Raw genomic sequence first — 26,393 nt, 5'->3', positions numbered from 1 at the left:
AGGTGAGCTTTGAATGCTATGTTCCATGCACACACTTATATATAAATATGTATTATGAACAATTATGATTTGTATTATTTATACATAGACATTTATACATGGTTACCTCCCAAAGCTGGGGCAGTTTGCGGCTATTATTTTGAATTATAATGCTTGTGTTTTATGAGGGTGTACATGAAATGGGGCACCCGTAATCCTCAATTATTCCTGTCCCCTAAACTGAAGGACAAGGCGGACAGGATGTGGACAAAAGAGTGGGTTCACGCAGTGTTTAGTTCCATTTTTGTTAAAAAAGAAAATAAAAAAAATTAAAAAAAACAGTAAATGAAAAATGTATTTTAAAAAAATGTGTTCTTTCTGTTTGTTCTTTAAAAGAAAATGCGGAAAATATGTGTATTTGTTTGTTTTCTCAAAGAAAACGATGCAGAGGGATGTAATAGTTTAAGTGTTCAAAATGTGTTTACCTTTTTTTTTTTTTATCTGTTGGTTGTTTAAATATGATAATTATTATTTTGAAGGTTTGCTTATTTCTCTCCTCTGTAAATATTGTACAGTTGCTTCAGTCTCTCTCTACCTGTCCCTCATATGTACATGAATCCTCCTGTATTTGGCAAACGCAAATAAAATAAAAGAAAAATGTATTTATGAAAATGATGCATTTTCACATGAGACTGCCTTGTTTTTTTTTTTGTTTTTTTTTTTTACATTATATAAAAGCTAGAATTGAGTCATTAGCAGGGATATAAATTAGAGTTTATTTGAACATAATATTAGCTATACTGCTCATTTGAAAACGAGCAGTATAGCTAAACAACCTGCTACCTCTAACTATTGTAATTAGTCACATACATGCTGAATAAGCATTGTGGAAGTGAAAACATCTCTCTGAGGATTTGAAGAATGACATTATTTTTATTTAGCATTCTCATTGCAGAATGTCAGCATATATACAGCATTAGATTCCAGCCTCAGCAGTTCTCTTCAAAGTAAACATTCCACTCCTGCTAGAGAAAAAAAAAATCTGTAGAACTGCGTTTCCTGTTGTTACCATGGTAACATAACCATGGCAACACCAGCAGCATATTCCAGGAGAATCTGTCTGTCTTTGGTGTGATGACTGTCTCTCTTTGTCTCTTTTTCTTTAGTATCTTCCTATTTGACTGCTTCTAACTCATATGTGATATTCAATGTCATTCACAAACTTGATTTGGAAGGAATTGCATTCTCAGCTATATTTTGTGCACATTATAAATAAAAATGTTACTTTCCCCCTTTCTCGCTTTTTTTCAGGCTTCATAGCCCCTTTCTGCATGTTTTATGATGATGTTTTTTTTTGTTTCTCTTTTGTTTTATTTGTTAACCCATGTTTTCAACAACTCATTTACTGAAATAAATAGCTTGTGCACTTATTCTAATTTATTAAATATATACAGTATACAGTATATTATTCGTACACTATTATTATATTATTAATAATGAATCGTTTTCTGCTATATCAGACATTAGTGTAAATTCTCATGACTTTCCACCTCTCTCTCATTAATCAACTCAACATCAGTTCCTCCTGCGGCCTTCATTACTGCTCTGTCTCACTGTCATCTCCCTCCTCTTCTTCCTCCTCAACAGCGCTGGGCCTCATCTGGCCACAAAGCGGCGCCAGTTTGCCATCTGTGGTCACTCCCACTGGCTGAATGATCTTGGACCTGAGAGGGTGTAATGGGAGAATACAAATGATGAGCTAGAAGCAGATAATTTTAAGGGTGTCATATGTCACCAGGAGATTTATTATTCATAACACACATTTTTTTTTTTTTAGCAAGTGACCTTTTGAAGTTCTTGAAAAGGTCTTTTACTACCAATATACTCAGAAAGTACTGTATATAATTGGTATCATAATATTATCGAGGAGTTAAATGGTAATTAAAAGGAAGAAATGTTTACATAGGAGTACATTAACACCTTTGTCATAGGTTGAAAGGTTCTGACAGACTAAAACGGAGTAACATTTTCAGACATAAGGCAGATTCAATTCCAGAAACATAAAATAAAACATAAGCTTTTGGGATGTCAGAACAGTCTTCAACTGGACTAGAGCCTGATACTTCCTGACACTGGGTTCAAAAGTCAAAATCTGGAATTCCAATGAATCAAAATTCAAAGAATCAAATTTAAACCTAGGCATAAACAGAAAGATTTTGGAATTTGAAAATGTTTAAATAAAGAAACTTTCTTATGTAATAAATAAGAAGAATATAGAATTCTGTACTATTTTATGCCGCTAATAAAATGAGCAAATTTGTGACACTGACAATGTAAACTCCTTTACACAAAAGGTCTGATTGCCTTTCATCTATTGAAGCACACAAGATGCTCTCTGGAACATGTTTCAAATCATGCTAGGATAACATCATCAGGTTGAAGGAAAATTTTGAAATTCATGTACATTTTTTAATTGAATGTATACATAAAAAATGTTTCAATTTGTAATGGGGGGTGCAAAATAGAAGCATTTTCACAAGTGAAAATTTTGAACCCTACTGTACATATATTTAGAATAAAATGAGTTCCAGGGTCTAAAGGGAATGTTTAAAAATGTTTCAGTTTTGTTAAAGGAATCGTAAAAGTTTCTCTCTTTCAATATTTGTATCTAATTATTTCAATGTTTCTTTCTTTCCTTCTCAGTCTCTCTGACACATACACTCACACATACCGTGACAGCTTGTTGAACATATTTATGAGACTGAGTGCCTCTGCCTCTTTCTCTTCCTCAGTCATCCCTTCCATGGGATCAGGCTGTTCCTCCTCCACTCGTCCCGTCACAGGGTTAATCCTGTCCTTGGCCTGTCTGTACTCTTCTGTGTCTGAGTCAGAATCACTGGAGTACTGCGGCTGAGGAGAAGGTCCACGGCCATTCAGTAGACCCCGTGCAGCCAGCAGCCCTGCTGCATTACCATAACCAGTGTACTTCACAAACCTGCTCACTGAGTGAGACAGTTAATTAATATCATGGACATAGGACAATAGGACATAGCATTCATTTAAATGTCACAAAAATGTCACATAAATATGTCATTAAGTTATACAGTGAATATCATACAAGAAGCCCGTAATTTACATGCACAAGTATTGGCAGGTACTTAAAAAAATTATTACACTTAAACACTAATAATAAAAAAGTACCACAAAGTACTGTGGTACTACTGTGATTTTTCCCCCCTAGACATTACCAAGGTGGTACCAAAGTATTCTTTTAGGTTCATGATAATGAATATGGTGATCTTTCAGTACTGTGGTACATATAGTACTTTTTGTTAGAGGGAAAAAATCATATACTTCAGAATCAGATATGTTTGTGTACCATTTTCTTTGCAGAGGACAAAGAGAAGCTCAGCCGCACATTGTTTAATATCAGTGTCAACGTGGGTCATGAGTCGGACTAGTCTGCTCCTCAATGTGTTCCCCTGTTCAGGCCTCAGTTCAACATCCCGCAGTGGAGGAAGAATCTGATCAAAAATAGTACAGAATCAGGTACCTGATTCATGGACAACATTTTGGAAATGTAAAAAGAAAATATATTATGTGTGATTCTTAAAAGTATAGTTCACTCAAAAAAGAAAATTCTCTCATTATTTACTCACCCTCATGATATCCCAGGTGTACATGACTTTATTTCTTCACCAGAACACATTTGAAGAAAATTAGAAAATATCTTAGCTCAGTAGGTCCTAACATTCAAGTGTATGGAGATTTCTCTTTTGAAGCGCAAAAATCACAGATAGTCAGCATAAACATCATTGATACAGCATCGATACAGAGCGATTTGATCACTTTTGGTGTGAAAAATATCAATATTTAAGTACTTTTTAACTATAATCCAACATGAGGTTAAGTTTAATGAGAGGGTGGAGATCACACTGTCTCTCTCGTGTTATGTATTTGCATTACGGACATAATCTCACGTTCTCCTCACAGTTGAGACATCCAGGATGAGCACACAGATGCACCACTGAGAGTAAAGAAACAGATCTAAACCAAAACCGACCAAGCTTCTGTACAGCGCTCCTCCAACTCATTTGTAAACAGCGCTACTCATCCAGCTGTGACACATTGTGTCAGTTCTCATGTGTCTCATGCAATTACGTCACACACGCTTACCGCTGCTGACTGGAAGCAATGATTTAGAGTTAAGAAAGTGCTTACATATTGATCTTTTTGGCACCAAAAGTGATCATATTGCTATAGAAGACAGTAATTTAACAGCTGAACTTGTATGGATGATGTTAATGACTGTCTGTAATTTGTGGAGCTTTAAATGTCGAATCATCATCCACTTGCATTTTTCAAATTTTCTTCAAATGTGTTCTGGTAAAGAAAGAAATTCATAAACACCTGGGCTATCATGAGGTTGAGTAAATAATTTGAGAATTTTCATTTTTGGGAGAACTATCCCTTTAATGAATTTGTGTTTATATAGTGCTCCAAAAGCAATATTTGAGCATGAAATTTACCTGCTGTCTGAGATAGTGCCTTGTTTCCCTGTGTGCCCTACAGCTTTCGGTCAACAAGTTCAAAACTGGAGTCAACTTTTCCTTCAGCTTATGCTCCTGTACAATGCACACAAAAATCTGAATCATCTGAGGTCATTCATGATGATATTTCGATACAGTATGGTTAATGATAAAATAAACTGTATAAATTCACAATATATTGACTCTATTGTCTCAAGTCTTCATGAACTCCGTCTCATAAGAAGATAACCTTTGAAAGGAGACTGTGAACTTCATATATTAAAGGAAAAGTTCAACCAAAAATACAATTATGTAATTATTTATTCACCTTAACAACATTCCAAACACGTATGCTGTTATATTTTCTTTGGAACACAAAAGGGGACATTTCAAAGAATCTTTATGCAGCTCTTGCCATATTATTTCATAGTGACAACCGCTTCAGCATGGCTTCAGTTAATAGTGATAATGATAATTCATTTTTGGGTGAAATTTCCTTTAATGTTGGACTTAGTTATTATTTCCTCATTAAAAAAGTATTACTCCTACAGAAGTAAATTGTCATTTTAAAACATGTTTATAAAATCACGAGCACTCACACATGAGATGAGGACTCCAGTAACTTCAGTAACATTATAAAAGCTGTTTTATTCTACATGGAGAGGGTCCCCTCATGGGGGTAGCCATGTTAGGATCACATGACCAGCTGAATACTGCCTGGTTTGTTATTAGGCAGTTTAACTCATGGATTAAAGTAATCATGGCTGATTGTGAATGCTAAATGTCTTCAATGGAATCTGTAATTGAAAACTATTGATATTGAATAAGACTGGCATGGCAGCATAAGTCAAAGATAACACAACCAAAAAAAGTTACTGACTGCACCTTTAACTTTAACATTGCAAATTCCTTACAGCCTATTTGTCTAACACTGCACCATTCCTTTGTCTTTCCCTCCACTCTCACTCTCCCCACATTAATCTCTCTCTATCTCACTCTGTCCAGTCTCTTCTCCATGAAGAGCAGCAAATTATGGACACAATCCATATTGACTCCCTCTGACTCCTTTGAACCCTCAGACAGCCGAACAGCAAGCAGAACATCCAGACATTGCAGAGGGAGAGCTGAGAGTACATTCACGGTGTGTCTGTGGACATTTAGCACAAAAGAGCACAGAGTTAAAAACCAATAGGTTGAGACCTCTTTCAGGATTTTATCACACTGGCCTGATTTCCACTCTCACCCTTGCAGCTCCTCTTTTCTGTCCTCTCCCTCACAGGGCACTAGTAGGCAGTGACGCAAGACTGCAGCTAGGTGACGATACAAAGCTGCAGCCTCCTGTGGCAGGAGAAGAACTAAATGTTAAAGATAAGGGGAGATTCCTCAAAAGATTCTACTGGAAAGGGCAGAGAGATAGCTACTGGGGGAAAAAAAGTGTTCACCTCGTCTACTTCCTGTCTGTGGACTGTATAGGTAATGTTGAAAAGGGTCTTCAAAATCTCAAGGGCCTGCCGAGATACCTCCTTACACACAGGCGGTGCTGTCAGGTCAGTCAATACCTCATTTGCTTCTCCCCAGCGCACCTTTAAACACTGTTCCAGAGCTGCAGTCAACATTGACACACCACGCTCCTAACAGGGAGAACGTAACAGAGATTCAGTATGATACAGAAATAAGAAAGGCAGTGTTGTACAGTTTTCTTTATGGGCACACCAAAGCACTGGTACTGATATTGCTCAGTAACAACCGCACATTCACGTATCAGACCGTTCATCCGTTTTTTGCGAGCAGGCGGAACTTCTCGGATCACTGATCCTGATCTTTACAAGCAAGCTAATAAAATAATTTCAACTCAAATCAATGTTTCATGTGCATTTATTTGGTAAGTATTCAATTATATGGCAAGTAGTCTTCTAATAAGATGCATAATGAGCAGTCAGATGTTCATTAATTGCAAAATAAACACCAACAGAACACCAACGCAAACCGGAGGTGGATTTCAGTTCAGAGATTTATTTCTTCTCACATAATTATATAATTTCAACGCAAATCAATATTTTATGTTCACTTACTGATTTAGTAGTTATGTAATAAGGAGGATAATGTACAGTAAGCTGGTTGTTATCACAAAATATACCCCTTTAGGTTGATACAAGACCTGATCACCCTTTCTGGGGTTATTATGCAATAACAACTGACAAACTGTACATTATCCATTATTTACAAGAGGTAAATTCTATATCTTTTATCATGTTACTGGTTACCATTTGTTCACCATTATAATCCAATTTGCCTTGGTCCTGTGGTATAACAAATTAAAATGTAAAAGTTTAATTGTTCCACATATTCGCTCAATAAATACAAGGTCATAAAAGCAGCATGCATAATAATTCTAAAATAATTAGAAAAATGCTGTGTAAACAATTTTAAATGGAGTAAAACATGTCACACCACAACACAGGACATGTCAACATTCTAAAATAATCTCTAGCCAACTACAGAATTGGACTGTCCATCGTTCACAAAGTTCAACGCTTCAATCACTTTGAACCTCGTGTGTTTGTTTATTAGGTATTTTGTTTATTTTGATTATCCTCTGATTAACCCATTTTATCATATTTAAATCCATTCAGCAGAAATGTTCCCACAAAATCAGCACAAAAAATGCCAAAACATAAATAAATATAAAATCCTTTCGCTTTCTGGATGTCACCTGCTGGAGCTGTACCCTAAGCTCAGGCCTTAGAGCAGTTAACAGAAAGAGAAGCCGCAGTTCATAAAACTGATCACTTGGAGGGGATGTGGAACTAATACCCTCCTTAAGTCTCTCTGACAGACCTCGGAGCAACCTGGGGAAGAAAAAGAAGCAGAGAGAATGAGAAAAAGACATTGTGTCTAGAAGGTAAACCCTTGATTGACAAAAGTCTCGCAAGAGACTTGACGTTCACACACTGCGTTTATTGTATTTATTTGGAGTCCCCCAGAAACCCTACACCCACACCTATCCCTGAACCTAATCATAACATTAAATCTAACCCTAAACCTAATCTTTGTAACAGTATTTGAGAATCTTGCGAGCTGCCATGGTGTTATCTTCTATACACAGCTCAAAAAGACAGAGATAGGATATGGGGAATATTATACGACACTGTAATTGTAAATGATTTGAATGTTACGTCTTAACTCACCTCAGGGTGCTGGCTCTCTCTTGTGCTCTAGGGCTGTTGTAGATGGCATTGCACAAGGCCTTCAAAGCCTCTTTTCTCCACACATCCCCATCATCCTGCCCTTCCTCCCCCTCTTCATACTTCTCTTCTCTGGAATCCCTCTTTCCTCTTGTCAACAATCCATAGACCCCATCCCTCCTTGCGTTTTCTTCATGGTGCTCAGACTGTGCTTTAGTTGCATCTTCCCTCACAGTATTATAGTTAAGTGTGGTTTTCACAGGGCCTATGGGAAGCCTTGAGAATTGCAATCCTCCATCACTGACCAAAGAGTCAACACAGGCTGCAAAATCATGGGCTGAATCAGCCTGTGTATCTGTTGAGTATTGGGGATGGCTGCCATTAGTATCTGGTCCTGTCTCGGTTTCATTCCGTGTTTGTTCCTCAGGACCAATCTCACTGTGGGAGGAGCTCCACTGAGCATCCATCTCATCTTCCTCATAACAGGCAGGCAGGGCAGAGATACCCCCAAGTCGAGCAAGAGTTAGAATGGCAGAGTCTGTGATTAAGGGTGCCAAGGCCTTTCGATCACGTGAAATAATTCGCAGCGTTCGCAGACACACCCTCAGAACACCTGGCTGCAGGCGCATACGAATAAACCAGATCAGAGCTGCAGCAAGCCTCTGGAAGAAACAGAGTGGAATAAGAGAGGAAAGCGGTACAGGCTTTGGATTGTTTATGATTGAAAGGATTGCCAGATTAAAAAAGGATGTGCTTTATAACATGAAAGAAGTCATGTTTGGCTCACCCTTCGCAGGACGAGGTCTGAATCCTCATTATTATCAGAGTCAAAATCTGAGTCAGAGTCTGGAATATACTCTCTCACTTTATTCCTGCGGAACTGAGAGATGGGAAGAAGAGACGTGTGTTACACTAGTGTGATTGAAGATCTGTGACTCTGAGGAGGGGTGCAGCTTCAGTACTGTCTGCTACATATGTGTGAGGAGATGCACTTTAAGCTAATAGAATTCTATCATTGCGTCTTTTCACTAATTTCAAAGTGCCTGTCTTTACTCCCTATGAAACCTGACATATTTTAAGAGTGACCCTGCTAGGGTTGCCACCTTGGCTCTGTAAAATTCTTGGACACTCTATCAATAACTGAAAAAAAGTTGTGCTTGATATGAAAATTACAGCAGAACAGCTTATAATTAATTCAATCAATAATTGTATTGTGTTTAATTTTTTGTCACGGCCCTGTCATTCTGTCAGTCTGAGTTTTTGTCTGACAGGACCGTGGCATTATCGTCCCATGTCTGTCTTGTGTTTTCGGTCGGTCTTGTTTCATATCTGGAGCATGGTGTCTGGATCCTGACCCTTCTATCTTGTTTGGTTTCGATTTTGGTGTTGGGACCCAGACACTCATGTTCCATGTCTTGTCCTGTATTGGCATTAGTACATTGCGCTTGTCATCTTGGTGGCATGCACTCATGTCAATAATCTATGTCCTCTCGTGGTCACGGATGCGCATTGTGCTCACTTTGTGCTGTGCACATGGGTTGCGAGCTGCCTTCACGTTGTGCTGAGGTTCGGTCACTTCAGAGTTTTCGGGTTTGTGTGTGGCCAAACTCTCGAAATGTGTCTTGTTTTGTTTTTGTTTCCCGTTATGTGCATCGCGTGACGTTTGCCTCGCAATGTACGCTCAGGTTTTGTTTAGTATGAGAATGTGTGGCATTGCTTTGTTTGGCGTTGCTACGCACTCTCTCGCCTTGTTTGTCGGTTGGCATGGGCATATATTGCCTTGGGGACTTGGCAATGTGCGTTCATGCCATTCGGGTGTTTTGCTGTCTTTTGAGAGCATGTTGCTTTGTTTTGTTTATTTATCGCTGCATGTCTTAATAGTCACACCTGCCCTGTCTTGTTAACCTGTTGATTTCACTCCCTTTTTTAATAAATTAATATATTTTAACTCTGCATTGGGTTCTGGTCCTTTCTATTCTTGACAGTTATAATTGTTTATTTATTCTGTCCCTGAGTATCATTTTGAAGAATCATACAATCATCCGAACTGATTAACTAAAATGAATTTTAGGAATCATCCTAAAATGAAGTAGATTTTTCTCCTTGCAATGCTCTGTTTTTAATAGTCTCCCCATTCCAATTACTGTGTATGTTTCTCTCTCTCTGTCTGTCTCACTCAGGTTCTCTTAATTTGTTATATGTGATTTAAAGATTTACCTCTTCCAGCTCTTGTTGCTGTTTTCAGTTCATCAGTGTATAATAATGAGAAGAAATTGGCAAAGGTACAAAAAAAAAAAACATGATTAGCAGCATGCTTGTGAACATTATATGCATCAATACACTGAGCACTGAGAGTGAGAGAAACTGCTTGACAGAATAAGTGGGGTAGCAAGTGTTGGATAAAGATAAGTGAAGGTGGATGAGTGAGAATTACATTAATAACTGTGTTAATCTTAGCCATGTGTGCCCTCAGATTGAGGACAGAAGGATAAACACACACACACAAACAAACATGCACGCACACACACGCACGCTTTGTGATTTCATGTTTTATGAGGATCCTCAATAGACATAATGGTTTTTATACTGTACAGACTTTATATCCTATACCCTAACCCTACCCCTTAACCTAACCCTCACAGAAAACGTTCTGCATTTTTACATTTTCAAAAAACATAATTTTGTATGATTTATAAGCTGTTTTCCTCATGGGGACCGACTGATTGTCACCACAATGTCAATAATTTCAGGTTTTACTATCCTTGACATTTGGTTCCCACAAAGTAGAGAATACCTGGACACACACAACACACACAAACACACACACACACACTTTTAGACTTTGGAATTCACCTTTCTTCTCTCTCTTTCTTCCACATCAAAAAAGAAACTTTGTGAGTTCTGTGAATGATAAAATAATCATTAAATGTAGAAAGTTTTAAGGCATTACAAAAGCTAGTAACATGAAAACTTCACTGCACCACAGACATGGTAAAACAACTAGATAAGTAAAGATAAACACCCTTCAGGTTTACCCCACTTCTGTTGTCATGGAAATGGCTAATTTCAGTGTTGTAGAAGATTCTAACTCAGTTTTTCTGCCTAGTACAGCAATTCAATGTCCATTTAAAGGACAGAATTAACGAGTAATATATCCTACTTCATTTAATCAAATTATTAGCATTTTGATTTTAAAATAATTATTTACCTCAGTGTTGTAATCATCCAGATATATTTGAACATTGTCCTGATCCCCATGCTTGATATATTGAATAATCTTCTCCACGTCAACAGGCATTCTGTATTCTTAATAATAATCACCCAAAACAAGCAATATGTAAAGATAATTAACTGTCCTTTGAATATGTTCTGATTAAATATTTTTTACATACATTTTATATTTTGCTTACCCTGTGTGGTTTCTCAGATCACAGCCTTTGATGAGTGATATGTGAATCTGTAAATGACACGTTTTAATGTGTGTTTGTACCTGTACTCATGGGTCTGTCTATGTAATCTGATAGGCTTCCGATTTAGCTTTGAGTTTCCTAAACTAATCCCACCCATCCTCTCTCACTCATACATAACATAGCTCAGGTACCTTATACTCAGACAAAACTGTTACTCTCCATGGAAACATGTTTGCAATATTTTATTGGCAAGTTTTTCTCATTAGAGTTCAGTTGAAATTTAACCTAGAGTATCAGTTTTCTTTGAGGATCAGTCTTCTCTCTTGATTAATAATGTTAAAGGAATATTTCACCCAAAAATGTAAATTCTCTCATAAATTACTCACCCTCATGCCAACCCAGATGTTTATGACTTTATTTCATATGCAAAACACAAATTAAGATTTTTAGAAGGATATTCAGTTCTGTAGGACTATTTAATGCAAGTAAATGGTGACCAGAACCTTTTTAGAAGTGTTTTTTTTATACTATAAATCCCCACTTTCACTATCTTTTATTTTTAGGCAATTTGCATTCTTTGTGCATTTTACCACCTACCGGTCGAGGCTAGTGAAAGGTGGAGATTCATAGCTAAAAGAATTACTTAAATATTGATCTGTTTCTCACCCACACCTATCATATCTCTTCTGAAGATATGGATTAAACCACTGGAGTCTAATGGGTTACATTTAAATGCTTTTTGGAGAATCCTTTGGGTACCCATTCACTTGCATTGTATGGAGCTTCAGAGCAGAGATATTCTTCTAAAAATCTTCATTAGTGTTCAGCAGAAGAAAGAAAGTCATTCACATCTGGGATGGCATGAAGGTGAGTAAATGATGAGAGAATGTTCATTACCTGTGGATTTTTCAGACGACCCCTTACTCACCGTATGAAAAATGTCCAATTTGTACCAATGTTACATTAATGATCAAGAACGACTTCGCTGTGCCGCCATCTTACATGACAAATCACATCCTGTAGGCTATTGATTAGATGGGGGAAGCATCAATTCATATAAAAAAATAGTACAATCCCATATTTTACGAGACAGATGGCAACGCAGCTACCTGGAGGTCTAATACATTCTCATAAGCAAAGTGTGGATGTGGAAAATTGTGAGTTTATTGGGAGAAATTGTAAATCGGGAGTAGCTTTGAATTCACAATTGCAGACAAGTAGTCACAAATGTGTAAAATGACTTTCACATAAATACAACTACAGACACAAACTTGTATTACACATTAACTTTTGTACTTTATTTCATTTTCGCAGTACAACCACAAATCAGCAGTTACAACATCTCGAATCTGTCACTGCACTTGTGCACTTGTAAATCCTAATGCGAGAGAGCAAGACCAGTGTTCGGAGGGGGAGGGGTCAATTAAGTATTTTTATTGGTTGATGTCTAGCCAATGAATGCCACCGTGTGGACTGGGGATGTGTGCATGTCACTACTTGCCTTTTCAGCAGATTACTTCAATCTGAATGGCCAAGGAGCAAAGAAAAAACATTTTGCTTCATTTGTTTCAAGACCTGCTTTGTTTCATTGATGTCTGTTCTAATGAATTTGACAGTTTAAGACCGACTGTAATGGTTTCATAGGGTAAGTTCTGGTTTCCCATGTTAACGTGGGACATTGGTTTGAATGGGAACTGGTGATTACACTTGCCAGAGCAGTAAATCGCAAGTGGAATTATTTTATTTGCAACATTGAAGCATCATAGGCTGAAATGTGTCAATAATATACTTTCAATTTCTTTTATTTCTTTATAGTAAATAATGAAATTCAACAAAGTGACAGATCTAACAGAGCTGGGAAGCTGGTCCAGTGGTTAATCCTACTGGCAGTAAATTCAGACAGGATGGATTTGTAGCTTTGCAGCTATAATGAAAACAATTTAGTAAAACACACATACACAGAAAATTTATAGAATTGTTCTAAATAAATAAATCAAACTGTAACTGAATCTGACAGCCAGCAATTACAGTATAATCTAATGAAATTTCTGATAATGCTTGAATTACTAAGAAAAAAAACAATGAACTACATTTTCCATACATAGTTAAGAGGCTTTTTTTCCTATTAACAGTTTTTTATTGATTCAAATAGTTGACAAAGGTAGCCTCCTAACCTGCTTTGCATTGCTTATTCTTATTCTCAAATGTTCGTCATTTTATCCTTTGTAATTTTACTGCGTGTTTCGTGGTTTTCTGCTTTTCTTCTGTTTTGTCTGTGTATATTTGACCTGTTGCTACTGGCGCCTAGCTCGATTCTGTGTTTGTAGTCTGCTAGCTTTTTTTTAGCATCGCTTATATATCTGCTTTCAGCCTTTAATCCTTAACATCTGCCATTTTTCAGCGTGCATCAGGTTTCCCCCCATTATTCTCTTATCTCGATTAAACTGCATGCATTTTACAGCATTTGCCAGAGCGTCTGACATTAGATCAAATTTACCATAGCTGGCTAATGCTAAATGTAGATTTTCTAAAATTGTTATTCATGTCCAGCTTCGCCAGTCGGAAATCACTAGAGATAATGTTAAAGAGGTGTGTGAATATGCAAAAACTATGTCAAACACTCTGGCCCCTCCCTGCTTGTCGTGGTGACGAGGTTTATATTAGATTAGTGTCACTGAATGGCTGGATGTCTGAAAAATAAAATAGGATTAATAGACAACTGGAAGAGTTTTTGGGGTAGACCTGACCTGCTAAAGAGAGATGGACTCCATCCCTCCAGGGTAGGTGCCGCTCTCCTCTCTAATAATTTGGCTCATAGTCTTAATAATGATAGTATTTCACTAACTGGGGCTCAGGTCAGGAAGCAGACAAACTGGTTAATCCGAACATCTGCTAGCTGCCTTGAGACATCACACAGGTCACATAAACTACAACAAATAGAGACAGTATCTCCTAGATATCTCAGAGATTGTGTCTGTTCCCTGAACTACCAAACACAAAACCCTCAAAAAATCATTTAGAAAAAATGTATTAAGGTCAAACTTGAAAAAAAAGGAAGATAAACATCATATGAAGGTAGGGCTACTAAACATTAGATCTCTTTCTACCAAAGCACTAATTGTAAATTAAATTATTACAGATCATAGTTTGGATGCACTCTGTTTGACTGAAACCTCGCTTAAACCGGATGAATATATTTGTTTAAATGAATCTACTCCCCCAGGTTATTGTTATAAACATGAGCCCCATCTGAAGGGTTGAGAAGTAGGTGTTGCTACAATTTACAGTGAAGTTTTTAGTTTTACTCAGATGACAGGATATACATGCAAGTCTTTTGAACTAATAATGCTTAATGTGACAGTCAGATATAAATAAAAAAATATATATATATATATTTTCCCTTGCTACAGTGTATAGATCACCCGGGCCTTATTCTGATTTCCTTGGTGAAATTGCAAATTTTTAATCAGATCTTGTAGTTACTGTAGATCAGTGGTTCTCAACCGGTGGGGGGCGCGGACACTCTCCCGGGGGGGCGCGAGTAAGCTTTTGGGGGCACATTTTTTTTATCACTAAACTACTGTCATAAAAAGTTATAGTTTTGTATATACATAACTCCTGAATAAAAATGAAAATGTGTTTGGACTGATTTAAAAAAGCATAAGCGGTTTCATTAAGCGAGTCGTTCATTCAAACGATTCGTTCAAACGGCCGATTCATCAAGAATGAGACAGATGTTTGTGAATGGGTCATTGAATCTTTGACTCAACCGATTCGTTCACAACACTGAATCATTCAAAACACGATTGAGTATTGCTGTGAGATGCGCTATGCTAAATAAATAACAATACATTGTTGTAACAGCAATATCTCCAAGTTTTGTTTTTCACTGTAAAAATGTCATGATTTGCCAATGCAAAGAGAGTGCCGCCACCTTTTCCCCCCACTTCAAGCACTGATTATAACACAAACAAATCATCCTCCTGGCGGCTTTTTTTTTTGTCAAAAGCGACAAATCCAGCGACTTTTACTGGTGTTTTTGGAGACTTTTGTGGTGTTTGGAGACTCGAAAGCACGAATCACTCTGCAGTTAGGCCTACTGTGCTCAACGAACAGCGGGTGCTGCCGTGAGCCCCTCTCCCGTCCAAAAGCACTCACAGGCGGTCAGTCTCTCAGTAGCCTCGCGCAGCAGTCAGAGCAGAGAGGAGACACACACCCCTCCGCGTCCAGGCTGCAAATGAATAGCGCATGCGTATGGCCGCCGCCGTTCCCGCCCTGGCTTACAGAGCGGGGTATAAATGTAAATGTTCACTCACTCTCACACAAAAATAAATCACTGCATTTAAATTGACTCACGACATAGCTTTCCATTCACTCTAGTCTAGTCTCTTGCCAAGTTCGCTTGTGCCAGCTCTTGCTAGTCTTATCAATCTCGATTTACATAGGCCTTTACTACAAAACCCCAACAGTCTTTTTAAAGACTAAACCCACAAACATTCTTTTTTAAGATTAGATCAAATCTCAGCCCAGTAGCTAAAACTACCCACACGACTAAGACACACACACACACACACACACACACACACACACACACACACACACACACACACACACACACACACACACACACGAGGACTACAATCGTTAAGTATTAAAATAAAATCTGAATTGTCTGCAAAATAATTATTTTGTTTGTTTAATTAAAGAAAGTCCCAACTGATTAGCCCCTGATACGTCTCTCAACATACACCACACACACAGTTAGATTTTGCCTAAACTTTATTGAAAACACATCAAAATGGAGAAATTTCTTGTGAGGACCAACAAGCCAACCGACGCACCACCAGCTGCAAAAAAGCTTCGAAGGTACGATGAAGCATACCTGCAATTTGGGTTTACAGTCAAAGCTGATCTGAGACCTCAGTGTGTCGTGTGTGCCGAGGTGCTGGCAAACGACAGTATGAAGCCCTGCAAATTAAAAAGGCACCTCGAAACAAAGCATGCTGGCATTAAAAATAAACCAGCTGAATATTTTAAAAGAAAGCTTGATGGCCTCCATCAGCAACAGGCAACCCTTTCAGTGCACAGCACTGTGTCTAAACAGTGTTTGGAGGCATCGTATGTAGTAGCCAAAAGGATCGGTAAACTGGGTAAACCGCATACAATCGCCGAGACTCTCATTTTGCCGGCAGCACAAGACATGTGCAGAATAATGATAGGCGATAGTGCAGCAGCCAAACTCGATGCAGTACCACTGTCCAATGACATAGTCGCTAGGAGAATTGTAGACATGTCCAATGATATCAGAGAGCAACTGATAGAGTTCGTAAAAAAGAGTCCTTACTACGCGCTGCAGCTGGACGAATCCACTGATATTGCTGGGTAGGCACAGCTCCTCACCTATGTCAGGTATCTGCGGGACAAGGCGATTGAGGAGGATGTCCTGTTTTGCCGGCCTCTTCAGTCGCACACTACAGGAGAAGCCATTTTCAATGTCCTTGATATTTTTATCCGTGAAAATGGTTTGGCTTGGGACCGATGCGTTGGCCTATGCACGGATGGTGCGCAGGCAATGACGGGGCGTGAGCGTGTCCTAGCTGCTCACGTTCAGCAAGTAGCTCCACTTGTGAAATGGACACATTGCATGGTCCATCGCGAAGCACTAGCTGCTAAAAAAAATGCCGGTTCTCTTTGACTCCGTGCTGAACCAATCCGTGAAAATAATAAATATCATCAAATCACGGCCGCTAAACTCTCGCTTGTTTGGGGTCCTCTGCCAGGAGATGGGGTCAGGGCACAAACAGCTGCTTCTGCACACTGAAGTTCGCTGGCTCTCCAGGGGCGGGTGTTACAGCGGTTGTATGAGCTGCGAGAGGAGGTGAAGTGGTTTTTGACAGAAATCAAATCAGATCTGGCGAAGCATCTGGATGACACTGTGGCTTGCGTCTCTGTCCTATTTGGTCGATATATTTGACCGCTTGAATGGCCTCAACCTGTCTTTGCAAGGCCGCGAAACTCATATTTTGCTCCTTGCAGACAAAGTGCACGCCTTCACACAAAAACTAGACCTCTGGCATGGCCGCATCAGTCGAGGGAACTGTGACATGTTCCCCAGCCTTGCAGACTTTATCACTGATGCAGGCACGTCACAAGATTTCTCCTCCCTATTTCAATCAGCGTCTGAGCACCTGTCAGCAATGAGAAAACAATTTGCGACGTACTTTAAAGAAGATTATCGCTCTTTTGCGTGGGTTCGAGACCTGTTTGTGTGCACAGCAAACGAGCTATCAATTGATATGCAGGAACAGCTTATTGAGCTGAAGAGTGACAGTAGACTGAAGGAACTCTTTAGCTCCTGCCCTCTTTCATCATTCTGGGCAGCATTGATGCAGGAATACCCTGAACTCTGTGACGTCGCCTTGAAGATTCTCCTTCCTTTCGCGTCGACATATTTGTGTGAGGCAGGATTCTCAAAAATGACTGCACTCAAAACGAAATACAGCAATCGTGCACAAATCGAGGATGATTTGAGGCTATGTTTATCAAACATTGAGCCAAGAATTGAGGATCTTTGCAAGGCAAAGCAGGCTCAGGTCTCACATTAACATCACCTACCAGCAAGCTTCTGTAAAAAATGCAGATGATGCCTTCTATTAGGCCTAGTAATATTAACAATAATAAAGCATAAATTAATATCAGAGGTCTGGTGCCAATTCCAAATTATAGCAATAGCCTAGTAATGATAATAGGCCTACTGATGATGATGATAATAATAATAATAACAACAATAAAGCATGTAACCTCATATAATTATATAGCAATAGCCTAGTAATAATGATAGGCCTACTACTACTCATAATAATAATAATAATGCCTGCAAGCTCACATTAGAAGCTGGTGCTACTGCCAATTATAATAATAATAATAATAATAATAACAACAACAATAAAGCATGGAGCGGGGCGGGGGGCACTGGGGCCCCAACTGCAATTTACCAGCTTTGGGGGGGCCCAGCTTGCGAAAGGTTGAGAACCCCTGCTGTAGATTGAGTTTTAATTGTTGGTGGCTTTAACATTCACACAGATAATGAAAATGACACATTGGGATTAACATTTATCAATATTCTCAATTCTCTTGGAGTCAGACAAAATGTAACAGGACCAACTCAATGCCATAATTATACGCTAGATTTAATTCTGTAATATGGATTTAATGTTGATAATATAGAAATTCTGCTGCAGAGCGATGACACCTCGGATCATTACCTCATCTCTTGTATGCTGCAATCAGCTAATGTTACTTAATCTACACCACACTATTGTTCAGGTAGAACTATTCTTTGAAAAAAAAAAAAAATGTATAGCTTCACTAATAATTTTCCAGATCTATCTCATACACTCAGTAAACCCCAACGCCCAGAAGAACTTGAAAATATAGAAAATATAAATACAGTCTTCTCTAGCACTCTTGATAGTGTCGCACAACTTCGATGAAAGAAAATGAAAGAAAAAAGCCCTGCACCATAGTACAATGATCACACTCATGCTCTCAAGAGAGCAGCTCGGAAAATGGAGCGCATGTCGAAGAATACAAAATTAGAAGTATTTCATGGTGCATGAAAGGATAGTGTCTGATGCTACAGACAGTCACTAAAAGCAGCCAGGTCAGCATATTTGATTAAACTCATAGAAAATAACCACAACAATCCTAGGTGTTTATTCAATACTGTGGCTAAATTGGTTAGGAATAAAGCCTCAACTGAACCAGATATTCTGTCGCAGCACAAGAGTAATGACTTCATGAATTTCTTTACAGATAACGTTGAACTAATCAGAAATAAAATTGTAATTATGCAATCATCTGTCATAGCACCTCAGAAATCATTTTCTCTTAATTTTTCTCACGTGAAACTTCAATCCTTCGCTGTCATAGGTCATGAAGAGCTAACAAAACTTATCGAAACATAAAACGCCACAAACTTTTATATCCAATACCAATTAAGCTCTTAAAAGAGGCATTCCCTGTAATCTCAGAACCTCTTCTTAATTATATTAACTCCTCGATATCCTTAGGACATATCCCAAGAAACTTTAAAATGGCAGTTATCAAACCGCTTATTAAGAAGCCACAACTTGATCCTGGTGAACTGACTAATTATAGACAAATTTGAAATCTACCATTTATGTCGAAAATACTAGAAAATGTAGTGTCCTTTCAACTATGTTAAATTCTACAGAGAAATAGTATATATGAACAATTTCAGTCAGGATTTCCGCCTACTCAATTCCGACAAAACAGAGGTAATAATTATTGGACCAAAAACCTCTGAAAATAAGCCGCTAAAATATAATTGGACACTCGATGGATGCATTGTTACGTCATCTTCTACAGCAAATAACTTAGTTGTTATATTTGATACCAATCTGTCCTTTGAAAATCAAATACCAATGTTTGTAAAACAGCATTCTTCCACCTAAGAAATAATGCAAAATTATGGCACATGCTCTCTGTTGCTGATGCTGAAAAACGAATGAATGCGTTCATTACCTTAAGATTAATTAAGATTATTGTAATGCATTACTGGGAGGATGTCAAGCAAGATCAATAAATACACTTCAATTGATTCAAAATGCAGCAGCCAGAGTGCTGACGAGAACCAAGAAATATGATCATATTAGCCCCCTTTTATCATTGTTACATTGGCTACCTAAATACTGTTAACTACATACAAAGCTTTGAATGGTCTAGCTCCGTAGTACTTAAGTGACCTTCTACCACGCTATATTCAATCACATTCATTACGATCACAAAACTCTGGCCTGCTAATAGTTCCTAGAATATTAAAATCCACAAAAGGAGGTATATCCCTTTCTATGGAATAGTCTCCCTAACACTGTTCGAGATGCAGACACACCTCAGTTTAAGTCTAGACTAAAGATTAATCTATTTAGCCAGGCAAACACCTAATTTATCCCTCAACTCACAATTAGGCTGCTTTAGTTAGGTCTGCTGGAACCAGAAACCAGAAACATTGATCATGATTTATAACTCTGCAATAAATTGAATGGCATCTATTCTAATATTATTTTATTTGTTTCCCTGTCTCAACCTCAGGACTCCTATCCTGAGGTTACCAGAACCGGCTGGATCCAGCACCATTCCTGCTTCGTGTTGGACTCCACTGCTACATGTCGCTGAATGATGATGACTAAATGCAGCCGGTGCCAGCCAAACCTCACTTCAGTCTATTTCGATGGACTTCAGAGGATGAACTGATGCCAACTCCAACCATAAGACATGGGATACTTCATATGCCATTGTCTGAACCTTGGACTTAGGATAGACCTCACCGAAATTACTGGTCAGGTTGAACTGTGATGAACCTAACTGATCTCTGCCTGCATCACCTCGGTCTAATGATGGTGATGACACTTATAAAGGAACACAGACTATCAATTAATTGCCAACAAAAGCCTTCATCAGCCAATTAACAAAGACAATTGCATCTATGTGAACTTCTGCAGTAAATCCAGGATGGACTTCAAAGACATTAGTCATTAATTTTACAGTTACAAAATCTTTGTTTAAACACTGATCCTTAACACTTAGTTTAATCATTTTAAACCATGACTTGCACTATACATAAGTAATATTTACATTATATTCATGATATTAGTCAGAGGGGAACTGGCTCCCACAGTGAGTCTGGTTTCTCCCAAGGTTATTTTTCTCCATTAACCAACATCTTATGAAGTTTTGTGTTCCTTGCCACAGTCGCTTTCGGCTTGCTCACTGGGGTTATAAATACAATTATTATTTAATTACATATTTTTAATCACAATTCACAATTTTATTTTATCAAACTACACAATGATGACTAAGACATTATAGATATTACAGTTTTATTTTCTGTTTGTGCATGATTTTCTGTAAAGCTGCTTTGAAAAGTGCATTGTGAAAGGCTACAAAAATAATACATTGAATTAACATTTAACTCCCTCGACTACCCGTCCCCCTCCCCAATTACCAGCCCCCACTCCAACCCCTAACGAACATCCCCATGGTCACACATAAGTACACACACATGCGCGCACACACAAAAGTAATAATAATTACTGGGGGTGTATGCTACAACCAAAAATAGTACAGAGCAGGTGGCTCAGCTGTAAATACCTAAAGAACTAGATCTGGGATCTCAAAACGTTGAACCAAATTTTCAAAGGATCTCAACAATCCACTCTCATATAGGTCACTGAGCATATTAACCTCCTTCACAATCCACTCTGTCCAGCAGAAAGGGGACTTATTAATACATAATTTTGGGTTCAGCAAAAATGATCGAAGCAACATTTAAATAAATGTCTGAATTAAACACACTGGACACGTTTGTCCATACCGAGAGCAAATTTGAGATAATGGGGTGTAACTTAACTTCTCAGATTAGTTTGATTAATAGTCTTTGCAATGGCGTAATAGGGGCAAGATGTTCCTGTTCAATAACAAACCAGGAAGGGTCTCTCTCTGGTGGAAGTGATCAGTGAGCACAATGTCTGAGACCGAATGCATAATAATCCTGGGTAGGCCTAGCCCTCCTGGCCTATGTAATTTATTGAAATGTAATCTGGGACGCATACCATTCCAAATTAAGGACTATGCTATGCTAGCAAATTGCTTGAAATAAGAGAAGGGGTCATATATAGAGAGAGATTGTTGCAGGTAGTTGAATTATGAATTTTGGAATTAACATTAACCTTCCCAATCATAGATAAATGTAATCAAGCCCATCTGTCCACATTGCTTGAAAACCATTTTATTAAGGTGTCAAAATGAACTAAATCACACAAATTTAATGGAAATAAAGAGCTCAAATACATAATGCCCTGTTTGGGCCACTGGAAGACATCCTGCTGAAAAGCTGTAGCTGGGCAGTACGCTGTCAGAGCCAAAGCTTCGGATTTAAGCCAATTGACTCTGTATCCCTTAAACTTAGAAAAGGAATTCATAATTCTGTGGTGGCAAGGCATAGATATTGTGGGGTCGGAGACATATAATAAAATATGCCTAATCGTGGCTGCTAATGGTTCCAGGGCAAGACAGAACAATAATGGGGAAAGAGGGCAACCCTGCTGTGTGCCCCTATCTTGAGTATAATAATCTGAAATTAATCAATTTGTTTGTACCGCCACTACCGGGTGTCCATAAAGTAACTTAATCCATCCAATGAAAGTATTCCCAAACCCATATATTTCCAAAATCTTAAAAAGATAATCCCATTCTACCATATCAAATGCCTTTTCGGCGTCAAGCGAGATGGCAGCGACCGAAGTCTGATCATTCACCACTGACCACATGATATTTTTGAAATGCCTCATGTTATAGGAAGAGCTTTGTCCTAGAATAAACCCCACCTGATCTATACGTATAAGAGATGTCATAACTTTACTTAACCGGTTAGCTTTTTACATCTAGCTGGATTGGGGAAATTGGATGTTAACACTTACACTCACTTGGATCTTTGTCCTTTTTAAGAATCAGACTGATCCAGGCCTTTGTCATGGTTGGCGGAAGCTTTCCATTTTTTAATGATTCCATATAAACTCGCAAAGCTGCCTGGCCTGCCAGTAGGCAAGGCCTTAATTACGTCACCAAGCTACACAAAGGTTATCTCAGAATCAAGAAATTTGTTTTGCTCAATTGTTAGTTTAGGAAGTTCTAATGTTTCCACAAAGTTTCTAATATCTTCATAAGTAGACGAAGACGTGGAACTATAGAGATCAAGATAGAATTTTAGAACACTGTCCCGAATGAGTGCTATTCCACAAAACAAACTCCATGCGCGTTCAATTTAGACTGTTAGTTGCAAACCATTATTTATATTTTTGAAGGAGATATTGTGGATCAGAAAGGTTATGAACAGTATTTATATATATTTTTAAATGTACTGTTTAGTCTATATTTCAAAGATAAAATAGCCTATTAAATATAAATCTTCATAAAAAATATGAAGCAGGTTCTGAGGAGCAAATTTTTCTTATTTTGTTTAAGTCTTGCAAAAATAAAGTTTGCATTTTACTTCAATTTGCATATCATGCCTCATGGCATTGTATAGTATAAAATATTATTGAAAACAGTTAAGGTTGCATGACTTTTAATATAAACTTCTAATCTAATCTTAACAATCTAAGTTCCAGCCATTACAAATTTTGTGACAAACTATAGTGCTTACTAAACTTATAAAAGAGTATTTCATAATCACTCATAGTCAGTATCTCAATCTCAACATATAAAAAAATAAAGTGCAGGTCATGACATCTGAATGTATGCCTTTATATAGGCCGAGAGCCATATAGAGAGAGAGTTGCGACAATGGAAGTTCTAAATGCTTGATCGTCATGTGATTCACGTAGACTTCAGATAGTTCCAGGAAGTGCTTTTGCGGTCATTCCAAACTGTTAGAGTAGAGTGACAGAACTGCGATTTCTGGTAATTAGTAGTCAATAAATGCATTTATTTTATATATTTATGTAACACACCGACATATGTATGTAGCATGAGTATGTTGTTACAGCGATGTTGTTTTTTAAAGATCAAATCAGCTAATATTTGAGGATTAGTGTTCAGCTACCGTTATTTGCCTCAACTTATTTCAGGCTAGGGTTTCTGTTGACTTTTTATGTTACCTCATGTTCATTCTTTTCACTAATCTCATGATAACTAATGTCATATTTATGACTTTTCAGATAGTACAGAGACAGGCTGGTGACAGGTGATTTCCAGCTCGCACCGCACAATGGGTCAATGAACTATTAACTATTAGCAGCAGTTACGTAAATGTAAAATTTGCTTATTGTTTACAATTCTTACAATTCTATATAGTAATATAATTATTTATGTATTATAAATATTATATATCTAATGTATAATTCTTACAATACTTATTCATATACACAATATATTCAGCTTTAAAACAACTTAAGCATACTCGTATATAAACTGCCGTTCAAAAGTAATGAGGCTGAAAATTCAGCTTGGCATCACAGGAGTAAATTACATTTTAAAGGGTAACTAAACCCCTGCTCAAAGTCTGACTCCACCCACTAGCAATATTTGAAAAATGCTGGAAAAGTGGGCAGACACCAGCGGGGATAGAGGGGACGAAACGAGGGCTGGGCTGAGCGGGGGGGCGTGCACCTGAGACCCGTAGTGACGGATTAATTGACAGCTGCTGTCAGACTCTAAAATGGAGAGTGACTGGAGTGGTAATTTTCTCCAGGAGTATTACTATTATGTTATTATTATTCCTCACACGGTCGCAAGACGACATGTACATGAATCTGATGAGTTTTATCGAGTTGATGTCAATAGCGCGCGCTCTGTAGGCATATTCATATTTTGTCGCTATGTGAAAAAATCCAGCAAATGCGCCGGCGCGTTTGTCTACCCCAGAGGATTAACTTTAGCCTAACCATAAAATTGTAAATCAAATATATATGATCACTCACCTCAAGACGCCGCTGAGGTGGTGGAGTCCATGCAGGAGGAGCAGCGTTTGGCACTGCGGCGCTTTTCAGCGCGAGCTGTTTGGAGAAGCCCATTTCCACCTCCATTGCGTTGGAGAAGCAATCCCGCGTAAAATGCAGTTTGCACACTCCTACAGCTCTAGGCGGGAACTTCAGCGGTCTTCCAGGCCAAGGACATGCAACCACTGAGCCTAATTTCCAAGTCTGCTGGAAAGCTATACAGTCCAGCAGTGCTGTTGCAACCAGCAACACTACACTTACGTACCATCCGGACCACTGTACTAAATACAGATAATCTACGCTAACTTGAAGCTATCCTAACTGACGCAATAATATGCTACTAACTAACTATGCTTCTAACAATACTACACTAACAAATATGCTAATTAACTACCTAGACTACACTAAATAATCTAAATAACTATATAAATGTATGCTAAATAGATGCTAAAATACTCTATCCTGATCGTTTTCAATACTCGCAATTCCAACTCCTGACTCGCTACAGTGGTTTTGATGAAACGAGATGGTTTTTATACTGCCATGGGCGTGGTAGCTCATACCAAGGGCGTGGTGAGCTGGAACCTGCTTACGTCACGAAGTACCGCAAACAGCCAATAGGAAAATTCAACTGCAGTAGCCACCGTTCAACCTGAAGAGGGCAGCACTCAGACGTTTTTACACCATATATTGTAGAATTAAAACACTTTATACACAAATGTCAAAAAAATTACTTGAATCAATGACCAGTACTAATAAAGCCCCATTCTTACAGATCATTAACTAAAAAAAGTTGATTTAGGGTTTAGTTACCCTTTAAAATACATTAAAATAGAAAACAGTTATTTTAAATTGTAATAATATATCACGATATTACTTTTTTTTTTAAACGATGGATGAAACTGAATCAAGAGAACAGATTTTACAATTAATAGGGTGTTTGTTACTAACTTTATCCAGCTCCAATCCTTGCCTAATCTGTTAGTTATCCGATAACATCCCTTATCTCCTAATTTAATGAGTAATACTCAACTATAAGGTTTTAATTGACAAGTTATTTTTATTTAGATGTACTGATAATATACAGAATAAGATAATATTATTCTTTAAACGTCTCACCTTTTAAAAGTGCGTCGCAAACGGTTTGTTCTGCTGCATCTCTACGGCGCGGCATGTGTTTGCTGATACTTCCGGGAACTATTGAGAGGCTCCACGAGCCGCCATTGCTGTAAAAAAAACGTTCCATTGGAGTCAATGGAGTTGTCGCAACTCTCTCTCTCTCTCTCTCTCTCTCTCTCTATGTCTCTCTCTCTCTCTCTCTCTCTGTGATCCATTTTACCCAACTGAGGGGGAGGGGGAGAGAGAACGGGCATCCACTGAGGTTGAGGATGAAGTTGACAAGTATGATCCTACCCATAGACATCATATAGATCCGCCCTATCGACCGCTACTGCCTACTGGCGCGGATGAGCCGCGGCGCCGCCATCTTAGACCGGTCACCCGCTCCAGTCAGTGTAATCTGTATGGCAGGTGCAATGAACTGTCAGCGCATTTAATTAATCACAACTTACTGAATACCGAACTGATTTTCACGCGGAGTTTCTTGCTGCAAAGGTCATTCATGTAGCTATGATATAGGACAAATGTTCGGCGAATTTTAATATTTACAAAATACAACCAATAGTACGGTAATGTTAAAACTTACTTGTGAAAAGTAATCCCCCGGGCCCTATTTGCGTTGGTCCGCGATTAAACAGGAAAATGCTCCAC

The 26,393-nt window shown here is 38.2% G+C and overlaps 1 protein-coding gene across 3 annotated transcripts; it reads right to left on the bottom strand.

Moving 5' to 3' along the window:
- Nucleotides 1-814: 814 nt before the first annotated feature.
- Nucleotides 815-25,837, bottom strand: LOC127647860 (synembryn-A-like). 3 transcript variants are annotated; one of them, XM_052132361.1, is made up of 15 exons: nt 25,743-25,837; nt 11,104-11,150; nt 10,902-10,999; nt 10,547-10,594; nt 9,911-9,928; nt 8,481-8,573; nt 7,697-8,355; nt 7,222-7,357; nt 5,951-6,139; nt 5,752-5,846; nt 5,505-5,655; nt 4,509-4,604; nt 3,359-3,503; nt 2,711-2,981; nt 815-1,703 (listed from the first exon to the last, which is right to left on the bottom strand). In XM_052132361.1, the coding sequence occupies exons 3-15, from the start codon at nt 10,989-10,991 to the stop codon at nt 1,577-1,579; spliced, it is 2,118 nt and encodes a 705-aa protein (XP_051988321.1). In that variant the 5' UTR covers nt 10,992-10,999; nt 11,104-11,150; nt 25,743-25,837; the 3' UTR covers nt 815-1,576. The 3 variants fall into 3 exon arrangements, with proteins under 3 accessions (XP_051988321.1, XP_051988320.1, XP_051988322.1); XM_052132360.1 differs by lacking the exon at nt 25,743-25,837 and having other exon boundaries at nt 11,104-11,182; XM_052132362.1 differs by lacking the exon at nt 25,743-25,837 and having other exon boundaries at nt 10,902-10,992; nt 11,104-11,170.
- Between the last annotated feature and the right edge of the window lie 556 nt (nt 25,838-26,393).

This window comes from Xyrauchen texanus, chromosome 8 (genome assembly GCF_025860055.1).
Source record: "Xyrauchen texanus isolate HMW12.3.18 chromosome 8, RBS_HiC_50CHRs, whole genome shotgun sequence".
NCBI lineage: Eukaryota > Metazoa > Chordata > Actinopteri > Cypriniformes > Catostomidae > Xyrauchen > Xyrauchen texanus.
The sequence above is the reverse complement of the archived record's forward strand: the minus strand, read 5'-3'. Positions and strand labels throughout refer to the sequence as shown.

Bases quoted from the DNA above. Each gene is read 5' to 3' on its own strand.
- LOC127647860 (XM_052132361.1), bottom strand. From the start codon at position 10,991: ATGCCTGTTGACGTGGAGAAGATTATTCAATATATCAAGCATGGGGAT. The intron at 10,595-10,901 runs GTAAATAATTAT...TATCATTCACAG, and splicing joins TGGATGATTACAACACTGAG to AACTCACAAAGTTTCTTTTT. The intron at 3,504-4,508 runs GTAAATTTCATG...ATTTTTGATCAG, and splicing joins GGCACTATCTCAGACAGCAG to ATTCTTCCTCCACTGCGGGA.